This window comes from Chiroxiphia lanceolata, chromosome 16, assembly GCF_009829145.1.
Source record: "Chiroxiphia lanceolata isolate bChiLan1 chromosome 16, bChiLan1.pri, whole genome shotgun sequence".
NCBI classification, from domain to species: domain Eukaryota; kingdom Metazoa; phylum Chordata; class Aves; order Passeriformes; family Pipridae; genus Chiroxiphia; species Chiroxiphia lanceolata.
Genome location: NC_045652.1, coordinates 9,004,538 through 9,018,079, shown reverse-complemented (window position 1 = coordinate 9,018,079; position 13,542 = coordinate 9,004,538). Strand labels below are relative to the sequence as shown.

Here is a 13,542-nt window from a genome sequence, read left to right as displayed (position 1 = left end):
ATTTGAGACCAGATAGGAAGGCCAGCTGTGAATGTTTATTGGTGGCTGATGTTGGTGATCGATTCATGACAGCCTATTCATCTTCTAAGGACAAAGACTCAGGGGTAGTTAGTGGGGTATTTTTTGCTTTCTTTCCCTCTCTCTCTCACTGACCTGTGTGCCTACACAACTTACAGTTTACTTCTGATTTTTCATAATTTGCACTTAGTGGACACCCATTGTTAACACGTTAATTCCTAAATCTTGAGGCTTTCAAGATTCGTACAAACAGGCTGCTTAATTTGGATGCATGCAAGATCTGTGGCCATTTCTGGGAACTTCATTCCATACTGTCATGATTTCCTCATTAATAAGCCTCTTGTGAGTTAAAATACCCGGTCTCAAAGAATGAACACACTTGCACTTTCACCTGGCAATCACTTACTTGTACTGTAATTCTGAATTACGTTAGATGGCTGGAAGATGTGTTTGCACATGCTTTGCTAAGGATGCTTGGTTTTTGTTAGGCAAGAACACAAGCATTTAAAAACCAGACAGTTGGAGTGTTTAAACTTTGTGCATTATTGCACAGTCACTGCCTAACAGGTGAAATATAATCCTGTGTTGGTGTTTACAGTTGTAACAGAAGGGCTCCATTATGAATGACACTGATAGGGGTAGGCTGTTTTAAACTACTTATCAACACTAAATCTGTCTCCACTCCTTGTTCCTCAGTTCATTCCGCCTGATTTTCCCAGTGATTGTCTTTGGCAGCTGCTGGACAAATTCAATCTGATTCAAAAGAGGAAAAAAGTAAAATGAGCATTTATGATTTTTTTTTTTTTTTAAACAGCATAGATCTCCATCCTACTTAAATTTAAACAAGATTTTGGTGACTGGGAAAGTAACTAATTTACTTTTAAATTATGTTATTTTTCAAAATAATCTTTAAAACAATACTTGACATATTCTTGCACAGCACATATTTGGCTTTTTTTTGTTACTGTGTTTTAACTGAGTCTAATATTTCTGGCTTGAAACTTCCCACGGTTAAAATTGGCGTTTGAGATTTTTTTTTTTTATTTTTGTTTTTATTATTTGTTTGTGCTTACTTGCCTTTCTGGGGTATTTATATGGAGCAGTGACTTTCTTGACATGCTCTTGCAATTCACAGGCCAGTTTGTTTGGATCCTGTGACTTAAAGGAAGGAGACAAGACCACAAAAGCTTTTACCACCTACAAAGGGAAAATAAATTACAAATACAGCATTAATTCAACTAGAGCAACCTAAGAAATGAAGCAATTAATTGAGAATTAGGGGGCCCTTTATGAATAGATGAGTGAGCACTAATTACCTCCCCTCTGATGGGATCTGGGCTGCTTACAACAGCTGCCTCAGCCACAGCTGGGTGCTCTATCAGGGCACTCTCCACTTCAAATGGCCCAATACGATACCTGGGGGAGACACAGTAGATGTTTAATACATGACAGATATAGGGTTATTTCCAGACACTTCTTGGCATTTTAACTGAAATCTACAAACCCAGAGGAGATGATGACATCATCAGATCTACCCATAAACCATATGTATCCATCCTCATCCATGCTCCCTCTGTCTCCAGTGATATAGAAGTTCCCACGGATTGTGGAAGCTGTTTTCACTGGATCGCCCTGTTGAACAAGCAACAATAACATGTTCTAAATATTGAGAAACCTTAAGCTTAGAGATGAGTTTTGCCTTTTTGGACACTACTCATAGTGTCTTTCACTGCTTGTTTTCTCTCTCAAGAATGTAAGAGCTTGTGCTTCCCTCTTTCAGAGGGGAAAGCTTATCACAAGGGCAGACAGAGAGCTAAAGATCACACAGAAGGTCTGCAAAGAATGGGAGAGAGAATGGAAGTTTGATAAGAACTTTGTCAAGTCAAGAAGAGCAACAGCTCTTTGGTGTTGCAGCTGCTCCTGTTGGTGTAAGTACATACCACGCTGCAGACCTAAGGGGGCTTCCAAAAATTTGCTTTTGACTTACCACATATCGAGTGAAAAAAGTAAATGGCCGCTTCGCATCCACTTTGATAGCAATGTCTCCTTCTTCCCCAGGAGGCAGAACACTGCCATTCTCATCTATAATCTGCAATAGGAAAGGCACATGGGTGATTAGAACTTCTCATTTTGAGAGAGCCATGTTCTGAAACTTACCAGCAACCAACAGCTCAACCAAAAAAAGTCAGCCTGCCCTGAATTACCACTGTATGGTACGGAAACTTGGGCAGCAAGTTGCACTCTTGTGTTTTACTTCCGTGAAATCAACAACAAACAGAAAAGGGAATCCATACCTGAACATTGTAGGGGGGAGCTGCCTTCCCCAAGGAACCTGGCTTAATTTTCATTCCTTTCATATTTACACATATGACTCCCTGTTGGAAAAGACAAACAACCAGCCCAGGTAATTCACTGTCATCCCTGAGCAGTCACATCCCTGTTCCTATTCGTGTGCTGCTGTTGAGTGAGCACAAGATCTAAATCTTCCATCTGTGCAAGCCAGAACATTTGTGAACTTCACCAAGAGTCTTGGACAGATAACTCAAGATATTTTACAGCGTGAGTAGTCTTTAGAAGCAGTATCATGACCAAGCTGTTATTCCAAGGAAAACAATAAACCTCGTAACAATGCCACAGATTTTAAGTCTTTTAGTCAAATATATGTATGGCCAAGTTCCCTATTTACCAAGAGGAATGAGATATCAAAGTCCCCTGAGTGACAGCCAAGTTGTAACCCTTTACAAAACATCTGAACATACAATTTCGGTTTGGCCATAGCCTTCATAGATGGTCAGTCCTGTTTGGCGTTCCCACTGTGCCATCACTTCTGGGTTCAGCGGTTCCCCTGCAGTCAGACAGTGCCTCAGCGTCTTGAATGCATACCTTCACAGACAGAGGACATTGCTGAGGAGCAGAGGACAGAAAGGGACAAATTCTGCTCTCCCTGACATCTGTATGGCCAACCCCATGACTTCTGGACACACCAAACTCTCATTTTAAGAGGTGAGGTTAGGGTTGAGAGAAAGCCTAGAGTGCCTGTTGGAGTGGGCCTGGAAGGGGGCTGCCAAAGGTAAGCTGCAAAGATGCACAGGACTGATGGCAGTGCAGCCACACAAGTACTTGCAAGGGCTGACTTCTGTATTTGCTGTCGGTAACACCTCAGGGCAGTTGGAAGTGCCCAAGGGGTGGATTTCCTCACTTCTCTCTGCTGTGCTAAGGCAAAGACTCTGCCTTCTCACAGCCCCTGCCTATAACACAGAATCTTCACCACTCTGAGAGTTTAAGTGGCTATGAGGGCCATCAAAATCAACTGTTCAAGAGCCAGGCAAAAGTTTGAACAGACACGTGGTACCTGCTGAGGTCGTGCTGTACCAGCACGCGGTAGACGGTTGGGGCACTGCACAGAGTGGTCACTGGGTATCTGCACAAGGTCTGCCAAATTAAAGAAAAAAGGAACAGAAAGAGAGTTAAACAATATTGTTTAGGGGAAAAAAATTGCTGCTAGCTATTCTACTCTGTACTAGGGCACAAATTGTAAGACATGATTAAAATCTCACTTACATGAAAAGCAAAATAATTGCTGTCACTGTCAGTGTTGAGGAGGGATGTTACAGTGCCCAAACACCAGCTGAAGGGGTGATACACTGGCTGTGGAATCACTGGTGTACCTAATTTGTCCTAATGCTGACTTGAAGCACGAGCACTATCACTTGGTGTGAAACCTTGGCCCTGAAGGTGTACTCTTACCCTTGTGCTAGATTAAAACTCAGATTGCCTTAAGAAGCTTGAAAATAATTTCCTTTAAGAACAAGCCATTCTCACAGCTTTGGTGTTTTCCAGTACTGACTTGTCTTTCTTCAGGGTCACAGCTGTGTAATTAAAATATTAATTTACATGTAATTCAGCTCATTTATCATTTCAGTAGTGAAATACAGTAGGGAAGAGGTCTAAGTAACACCAATAACTCCTACTGATTGGAAGCTGCTGATAATATCCTGTGCCCAAAAGAATCATGCTGCAAAAATCCTTCCTGTATTATATTCCTATTCAAAGAACAATCACCCTGTGGTTATGCCATCTTAAAACAGCTAATCCCATAAACCTAAGAGGCTTAGTTTTGTGGCCTGCCTGGAAAACAGCATGAAATATGAGTAACTGTTCATTGTGAGCATGGTGTTCTTACATTTAAGATTCCTCTTGGATCAAACTGTGGCATGGCATGTACAAAAACACACGTGCCCTGGGACCATGGACCAAAAATGCTCCCAGCAGCTCCCTTTACCCAAGCAGTGTCTGACATGTTCCACATGATGTCTGAGGGAGTCAGATTCATCCAGTACCTGTTGAAGACAAAGGTGGCCCAATATAAGGAAGTCCACAAGTGGAAATTAAAAATGTGAGGGTTTGTTGCTGTTTGGTGATTTTATTTTTTCTTTAGAAAGGCATGGTAAATTTGATCTGACACTCAAGAGCTCAAATAAATGCCTTTTGCCTAACCTTTATACTGACAGCAAAGATAAAGAAAATCAAATGGTATCCCAACTCATTATTTAATCTGGATAAACAGGCAAGTAGTTTCTAAAACGGAGCCATATACTGTATTGAACAAGATCCTTGTCTTATGCATACAATTCAGCTGAGGAGACCAAAAGAAATGGCACATATAAGATTGTGGGAGCCTCATAATCTATCATAATTGTACCACATACAAAAGTTCTTCTGTTTGCTTCACATTTCAGTGTGAATACTTTACCTTCCACAGAGGAAAAAACCCAGACCAAAGCTTCCATAGGAATGTTCAACCATTTTGGGAGAGCCTGTGGTGCCACTGGTAAAATAAATTACCATCGGATCCTGACTTTTAGTCTTCACGCAGTTATGGACAGCAGGGGCAGCCCTTAAATAAAAAAGAAAGGTTATGTGAAACAGTGAATGGTGTTATTCAGCATCCTTAGCTTGGATCCCTTGTGCCCAGTATATGCAGGACTGTATAGTGAACTATAAGGTATAAGAAGTTAGATCCCCTTGCTCTTGCACTGCTAGTTCTGTATTAAAGGGCTGCTGATTTTGCTCTCTAACTATATTTCATGTCCATCTTCTGAGTAAAAATGCCAACTGGGTCTCTTCTATTTGGCTTCCTTAACAACAACCAAAATGCCCAGTGTCTTGTGTTTGACTCAAGTCCCCCCAGTAAAGCATATCTCCAGTCTCAATGGGTTTATCTGAGGGAGGACCCATCATTTACGTTGGTAGGTGGATCCAGTAGTTAATTATCTTTGCCATGTTTGAGAAGTGTGGGGAAGCTCAAACTCTTGGTTGTCTGGCACATGACAGGGATATATTGCTCACCTCTTACTAGGATGAGAAAGCAAAACTGTTTTGTTTTCTCTGCCAGACTGATATTTGAAAAGGTTTTGCTTGACATGCAAACATTGCCCATTCCTGCAAGGTTATGTGTGGGAAGTCTGCCTCCCCAGGCCAGCTGTGTCCTGGTGCTGGCTGGCAGGCAGAGGTGCTGCCCAGGAGCTCCCACTCCAGAGCTCCACAGCCTCTGGCCAGCTCAGCAGTCAGCAAAGGCACCTGAGGACATGGGGAGCTGGAAATCAGGGCAATCAGCCAGGCAGACAGACTGACAGTGGTCTGGGGAGACCACGAGCCAGGCAGGATGGCAGAACAGAACTCTGGGAAGACTGGGAGCCTGACAGCTGAGCAGCCCTGGAGCCAGCCAGCACTTTGAAGGCAGCCTGTGGGGAACCCTGCCAGCCCACCTGCCTGACCGCCAGCGACAGCCTCTGCAGGGCTGACACAGCTCCAGACCAGACGGAGGTTTTAACAAATCCGCTTTACCCTCTGCCATGGATCTGAGCCATGCAATATGAGCCCAGCATGAAAGAAGATTCATCAAACTGACAATGTTTTGGTAGCTCTGGGAGGTTTGAGAATGCAGTATTACTGCTTCCTCTGCCTTCCACTTTGGTAACACTGAAGTAGGCAATTGACTGAAGGAGCAGGTGGAAATACAGTGGGACTGTACAGTGGTCTGCACAGACGATGCTTATTCAGACACCTGTGGTTGTGAGAACATGTGGTACATCTTATAAAGCTCTTAAAGAGACTGGAGAGCTTGGATCCCACCTTGAAAGATCAGTTTTAGCTATACAGGTGCTTTAACAAAGTATCAGCTGGTAAAATCACACTGAGGGGCCTTGAGGAGATTGCAGCAGGGTGTTTGCTTCCCTGCCCCACTCTGCCCCTCCACCCCTTTCACAGTCCCACGCACTGCAGTGAAGAGCTGCCTGTTGGGTGCCATTTCAGTAGCTGCTTTTCAGCAGCCACAGAATCACAGAATATTCTGAGTTGGAAGGAAGGATCACTGAATCCAACTGCTAAGCAGTGAGGCAGACATTAGGTTCATTTTACAGTGCCCTTTTTAGCCGTTCATAGTGAAAAGCTATTCACATTAGCCTCATTATCATCAAGTTTTAGGAATATGTATGGGAATACTTTGTATAGAATATTTCTCTTTGTCTTTTAGATGGTAAATAGGCCACAGCTATCAATAAAAGAGGCATTCCTGTCCACTTTTCTATATTGTTTCATAATCTTATATAACAAATTTAGACATCATAAGACTACTTATTTTTTAATTAGAAGTTTAGCTACTCCCAAATATTCCTTTTCTATATAGAAAAGAGACTAAATTGCCTTCTTTTCTACCTCCTCAAAGCTGTCTAGTTTATTAATGAGATACAAGTGCACAGGAATGTTTAAACAACACGAGAAATTTTGCAGTAGATGTAACTATAACAGAGTTAAGGTAGAAGGCACTTACTTGAGCAAATCACTAAAGTTCAGCCACTCAGCCCTGCTGCTTTCAGATACAATTAGCTTTGTTTTCAGAAACTGGCACTTAGATGCAACTGAGTCCACTGCAGGAGCAAGAGCATCAGTTGTAATAATGCACTTGGCCTTCGAAGCCAGCAGTCGATAGCAAATGTCTTGTGCTGTCAGTTGTGTTGTCCCTGGGATGATGATAACACCTGAAAGTGCAATAAAATTGGAAATTCACTAAATATTTTTCCCTTTTAGTCCTTGTCACTTTACAGCTTCTCCTGATTTGTTGAATACCAGCATTATTCAATCCAGAAATGAGAAAGTGTTAAAACAGGTTCCACACACCTGAACTTGAATACAGATATGAGTACAAAATAGCTTCTGTTTCTGTGAGGTCCTTTACTACAGGCACAATGAAACTAGAAAGTATTAACTTTGGGGCAATAAACACTATCTGATATAAACACTATTCAACAGCTTTAACTGAAGTCTGTTGAAGCTAAACTGATTTAACACAACTAAATTGATTTAACTCAACAACTGCTGTGGAAGGTGAAAGAAAAATGATGAAGGTAATTCCATCAGTCATAGGAGACTTCCCCAGTCACCCCTTTGATTGTCAAATGTACAAGCAAGGAAGTCAAATAAGGAATCCAATTATTAAATGAGTTGTTAATCAACTTTTGACACAGAAGGTAACAATCAATCTACAGACCATTAGGAATGATACAATTCACCTGTTCGCATACAAGCCACGTTCAGCAGCCACCACTCTGGGATTCGGGGTAGAATCACTAAAACCCGGTCTCCCCTTTGCAGACTGCAGGGTCCAGAGAGCACATTGGCCACTTTTTGGGACAGGAAGCCCAGCTCTCCAAAGCTCCATTTAATTTCATCTCCTTTTCCATTTATCCACCACAGAGCTGGGTTTGATGGTCCCTTTCGTTCCTACACACAAAGCAAGGGCAAATAACATTCTGGTTACTTCTGAATCTCCTGTAGTTCCTTACAGAAGTTTTGGGATGCTCCAATCAGTGGAATCTGATAGTACTACGTATTCTAGGGCAGGGATATTAAGCACATTTTGGTTAAAAGAGCCCTTTTCCAAGGTGTGTATATCTACTTGATTTGCAAGTCTCATAAATTACTTAGAGGCTTTCACGAACCCGGCACTGCTGAGTTAGAGTGACACAGACAAAGCACCAGGTCCCCTCTGATGCAAAAGCAAACTGCCTCTCCTTTCTCTGCAATGTAAGATCATGTTAGAACAGAAATCAAGGAGGAAATTCTGGTCCTGCTGAAGCCAGTGATGGTTTTAGACTTGGCTTTGGGGACTGGAGCACAGTTTCACTAAAAATACTGAATCTACAGGGTCAGAAGTGCTACCTTTTCTATTTGAGACCACTTGTCCAGCACATCACTTGCAAAATTGAAGTACTCAGGTACTTGCTTTTCACAGCGACCGATAGCTTCATAGTCCGAGAAATTCAAAGGTGCAAAAGTCTTGTGATACTGGTGGAATAACCTCCGGAGAGTCTGGATGCTCCGTGGGGACCACAACGCTTGAAATTCAAGTAAAATCTTCATGGCACAAAAGCAGGTATACAGGGGTTTTGAAGAAACCCCTTTCTTTGCAGAAAGAAGCTGCTTCAGTGTTCTTGATAAAAACCAGCAAAGTATAATTGCTCTCTGGTACTTCACCCTTCTTCATAAAAGCGAGAATCTTGTGAAGAAAAAGGAATAAAACACAGCATTACAGTTTGGTTGGTTGTTGGGTTTTTTTTACATTAGCAGATGGTGTCTTCAATTTTTCAGAAGACTAAGTATTTTAACAACTATTAAGTAAAAACTTATTTATCAATGTGTTTAAATAAGTTGTGCTTACCTTGAGAGGTTATTTGTGATCAGGTGAGACTTCTTACAACTCCTCCTCATGTACCTTGCCTAGTACTTAATTGGCAAGTATTCCCTCCTCCTGGCTCCCTCCAGTTCTGTGAGCAATTGTAGCTCCTCATTAGTATCACACATCACATTCCATGGTGGGCATTACTTCCCCCAAGAGCACAGATTTCATTTCTGCAGTTAGCTTCCAAAAGAAAGGCACAATTGCTGAGAAAGTTTAGAGCAGACGGAAAGAGCACTGAGTATGAGTGACTTCATTTCTGGTTCACTGCCTTTGGAGAATGGATAATCCACCATAAATTAATATATAACTCTATTCTGTGGCATCAGTGACTTTGGAAATGGTAACAGTGGGGCTTTATTTTCAGATTCCAGACTTAAACATAGTACGAGAATTGGTATGATATGAAGATTTGAAGATTTTCATAAGCCCGGTGCCAATAAATATCACCTATAATGTCTGATGGACACTTCTATGGAGCAAGTATGTGCAGTTCAGACATGGGCCATCAGGTCTGTGGAGGACAATAAGAACTCAAAGTCATTGCTATGAAACTGGGTGACAAAGGGATGAAACACAAAATCCATGCTCTGGAAGGCAGCATGGTTTAATGGTGGATTTGGCAGTGTTAGGATTATAGTTGGACTGTGTGACTTGAAAGGTCTTTACCAACCAAAATGGTTCTGTGATTCTATATAGAGGCAATAAAGAGTATAATTAAGAATCAGAGTTAGAAAACAGTCAGAGATGCTGCTAGAAACAGCAAGCACAGATAGCAGTGGTGGAAGTAATGGACGATGGAGAGGCAGAACCAGGCTGTTAGAACCCATGTGTGGAATCTGCAGGCAACAATGCATGACCAATGTTTCAGGAAAGCTGCTGAATTACAGTGTGTTAGTATCTGAAAGTTTTCAAATCACTTTTGCAAATGGAATGTAAGCTCTGAAATTACTCAGAACTAAGCTGTCCAACCTTGCATCTGTTGTACAACCTCTCTTTCCCTGTCTTCTGTGTCTCTCTGGCCTGTCACCTTCTTTCAGGCAGCTTCAAATTTTACAATTCCCTTGAAAAAATGTCATACTTCCAGCATGCAAATACCCCCTACAGTGGGGTTTATTTTTTGTTTGAGGTCTAATTCTGCTCCTAAAGAAATAAATTCTCAACTGCTCTTTGGTTTCAGTAGTGCAAGCTTAGACACATTTAGATTAATGTAATCTACACAGACACAGCATTTTGTGCGTTTGTTTTCTCTCTGTTTTTGACCTCAGACAATAATGTGCTTTGTAGCTGGAAAGCAAAGCAATATCCATTTCAGAGCTTAAGGGGGTGAAAGAGGTGAGATCCACCTGCAGAACCCTCCTGGCACAGCCTCTCCTGGGACTTGTGTTTGTTAGCCAGTTAATTGTTGTCCTGAAAGGTCATCAACAGCTTTACCACAGAGCACATTTGCTGTTTTCCCAGGCTCTGGTACAACAGCAGGTGTGTTTATGGATAGTATACAGTGGGTTTACAGCAGAACCAGGAAAACTGAAGATAAATGACCCTGTGCCCTTTTTTTGGTTCACTGGTGTTTTTGTGCTCCTAGTAAACACAGCCTTGGTCAGGGAGTTCAACTACTACTTATATCTTCTGAATCAAGTGCTGTAGCAGCACTGTGTGAAGTGCAAGTGCTACAGAGAGGTAACAAGAAATGTGAGATGTGCCCTAACAGGGATGATCTAAACCTCTGCTGCACCCATACCCACGTAACTGCTTGACTGTTATGGAAATATCTCACAGTCTGAACTGACTACTCAGTCCAGGAAATCCTTGATTATATTTAATCCTGAAACTACACAACATAGAGATAGAAGTCTGATCATCAACAACAGTTAAAAAACATTCTCACAAAATAATATTAGTCACATATTCAAATTTTATAATTTCCTTTAAAAAAATGTAATGCTCTCAGCATGCAAGTACTCCTTAGAGCAGAGTTTATTTTTCATTTGAGGTTTAATTCTGCTTCTAAAGAAATAAATTCTCAGCTATTCTCTGGTTTCAGTAGTGCAAGTTTAGATACATTTAGATTAATGTAATCTACACAGACACAGCATTTTGTGCATTTGTTTTCTCTGTTTTTGACCTCAGACAATAATGTGCTTTGTAGCTGGAAAGCAAAGGAATATCTATTTCAGAGTTTAAGGGTGGCTTTCAGTAATAGCACTGCAGTTACAAAAATAAAGTCTGATTTCCCCTCTTCTATCATTATTTTCAAAACCATTTCTCCCATGTACATTTAAAATTATAGAGAATATATTGCTTTAGAAATATCCCAAAGCATCAGAACAAAAATTGGTATCTTCTACCCTTACTCAGAAGGTTGTCCAGCACCTCTTAAGACTGACAGGGAACAGGATGCTAGAAGACACAGAAGTCCAGGATGAGCATGTTCTGGTCAAGAGCTCAGCAGCAAAGCTAAGCTCTTCCCCACTCTGTGTTTCTTAGTTTCTTCCTTTGAGTGTTCCCAGAGATCATCTTTGGTAGTTGTTGAACAAGCCCCAACTCATCTGTGAAGAGAAATAACAATACTTAGCAGTTTGACACAGTTTCATTCCAAGCTGTGTTTCTGTGGCAAGCCTGCAAATATAAAAGCAATGGGCTCTTGTGAGGATTAAGCAGGCAGGCAGCACATCAGTCCCAGTGCCCAGCAGAAAGAATGAGTTATGTTTTAAAGAAACAGAGAATATCAGTTGGTTGACTCAGTAATTCCTCAAATCAGTAGTGCAGGACAAGTGCACACCACTGAATTTGAGCCCAACCTGGACTTCAAAGGGACCAACTGAGAGGTTTTATTTGGTCGCTTAAACCCTGGGCAGTGAAACAGAGCTGGGACTCCTGCACACATTGCAAACACAAATGTTTTGATTCATCTGTTTGTTTCTTCCTTTTCTTCCTGGTCAGGTTCAGGTTTTGTGTCATTACAAAACCGCAGTAACACGTTGGCAAGTCTGACAGACCAACATGCAGCCTGAGCAGGCTGTGACTGCAGCAGAGAGGAAACCTCCTGAGCCAGCCCTTCCCTGCTGAAATGAGCCATTTGCACCACGAGAGCAGGGGACAATCTAGCCAGATCTGTTTAAAGCCCAACACAGACCAACACCAAACCCCAAGAATCTGTCCCTGGATTATATTTTTAAAATTGCTTTAAAATCAATTATTTCCCAGGGTCATAATTAGATTATGTTTAAAATGTATTACTTACAAAGAATAAATGGATTACATGAAAAATCTGATTACTTCACTTCAAAGTGGATTACTTTTTCAAAAACTACTCACATTTGAAATCTGAATGTGCTTAAAAAGAAACAGATTCTGATATTGTGAACAGGTTACATTTTTCAACATGTTTTTATAGTTGCGCTTAAAAATCTAATCCTATTTCTTTTTATTCTGCTCCAAAAATGGTATTACATTTAAAATATCCAACATGTTTTTCCTCTGTGCTGATTGAATCAAGGAGGAAAAAATTTAATCCCTCAGAACAAACACGTAATACAGGAAAAGGGAAGGGAAATTTAAAACCATACCTCACAGTTATTGGAACCCTGTGCAGGAAGTGAGGGAAGCCAAAGACAGCAAAGTGTTTTCTGAAGACTTTTGGTGGGAGCTGGTGCATCATTGCTTAGCCAAGGGGAGCTTATTGTGCAATTCCTGATGAACTATTCATGTTCATCTCTGAACATGAATGCCCTGGGGTTCTTTTCAACGACTCCAGATACTCTGCAAGTGGTGCCTGATTCCTGCCTCACTTGGAAAAGCTGTAGTACTGTTTCACCTCTGCAGAGCCCACTGCCAGCAGCAATGAGATGTGAAACTCGTGCTGAAATTCCCCCAAACCTGCTGTACCCTTTCAGCCTGGTAATCTGTGCCCAGTGCACACTGTGATAATTCTGCTGAGGAACCCAACAGGATATTGATCGTTTCCAGCTGAGGCTTTCAAATGTGCTGCTGTATTGAAACCCTCTGTTATTGTAACATCCAAGCATTACCTTTCTCTGTTCAACTAATCGTTCAGAATGTCACTCAAAATTCAGTATTTTATAACTATATTGAATTGGTAAAATCTGATTCTTTTGATTAAAATAATTAGGACAAATTTATGTTCAGAGACACAACTTGATTAGGTGAAGGAACGTTTCATTTCCCTGTACATAATCCCAGTGGTATCTAATACAGGTTCATCTGTAGTTTCAATGGAAGACGACAACATCAGATCCTACCAGGATAGGCCTATGACATTCAGCTGTGTTTACTTATGGAGTCAGCATGAGGTCAGATTGTCAGTGTTACATTTCTTGCACACTCTGACGGTGCTCGACAGTCCAGTAAAAATATCAGGATGCAGATTTTTCCCCCAAAAGAGCAAATTCTTTGTCAAAACCATCCATGGTACAAAATGGATTGGTCTAAGGAGAAGTCACATCTCTTGGTAATACAGATTCTTTCTTAGTAAAAATGAGTAATGACGTCTCCCTCTCCAGCCTGAGGCACACTCTGACAAGAAGTTTCAACAGCAGAAGTTGCAGCAAATGGAACTCCTCTTTTTTTTAAATGCCCAGTCTGTCAACATTTCCTATCTCACGAGGTTGCAACATGATCTTACCAGGTATCCCTTCCACTAGAGCCACTTTGCAGGCTGGAGCTTTCCACCTCAGTCCCTTCCCACGTGGTGACTAAACTCTTAGGAAATAATGCATCAAAATATATTTGATACAGAATACCTTTTCTGATGCAGGTATCACCTT

At 41.3% G+C, this 13,542-nt stretch overlaps 1 protein-coding gene across 5 annotated transcripts; it reads right to left on the bottom strand.

Moving 5' to 3' along the window:
* Positions 1–13: 13 nt before the first annotated feature.
* LOC116794672 (acyl-coenzyme A synthetase ACSM4, mitochondrial-like) lies at positions 14–13,494 on the bottom strand. Of its 5 annotated transcripts, XM_032703512.1 has the most exons (16): positions 11,104–13,494; positions 9,728–9,818; positions 8,738–8,938; positions 8,239–8,575; positions 7,590–7,800; positions 6,851–7,058; positions 4,772–4,915; positions 4,202–4,358; positions 3,371–3,450; positions 2,778–2,901; positions 2,313–2,393; positions 2,006–2,107; positions 1,523–1,650; positions 1,335–1,434; positions 1,096–1,215; positions 14–771 (listed from the first exon to the last, which is right to left on the bottom strand). In XM_032703512.1, exons 4-16 carry the CDS (start codon positions 8,437–8,439, stop codon positions 685–687), a joined length of 1,743 nt encoding a protein of 580 aa, XP_032559403.1. In that variant the 5' UTR covers positions 8,440–8,575; positions 8,738–8,938; positions 9,728–9,818; positions 11,104–13,494; the 3' UTR covers positions 14–684. The 5 variants fall into 5 exon arrangements, with proteins under 5 accessions (XP_032559403.1, XP_032559405.1, XP_032559406.1 ...); XM_032703514.1 differs by having other exon boundaries at positions 9,728–11,107; XM_032703515.1 differs by lacking the exons at positions 9,728–9,818; positions 11,104–13,494 and having other exon boundaries at positions 1,092–1,215; positions 8,738–9,704.
* Between the last annotated feature and the right edge of the window lie 48 nt (positions 13,495–13,542).

Coding starts and splice junctions, on each gene's coding strand:
- LOC116794672 (XM_032703512.1), bottom strand. CDS start 8,439: ATGAAGATTTTACTTGAATTTCAAGCGTTGTGGTCCCCACGGAGCATC. Junction 4,359..4,771: donor GGTTTTTTCCTCTGTGGAAG/GTAAAGTATTCA, acceptor TGTCTTCAACAG/GTACTGGATGAATCTGACTC. Junction 2,108..2,312: donor CTCCCCCCTACAATGTTCAG/GTATGGATTCCC, acceptor TTCCTATTGCAG/ATTATAGATGAGAATGGCAG.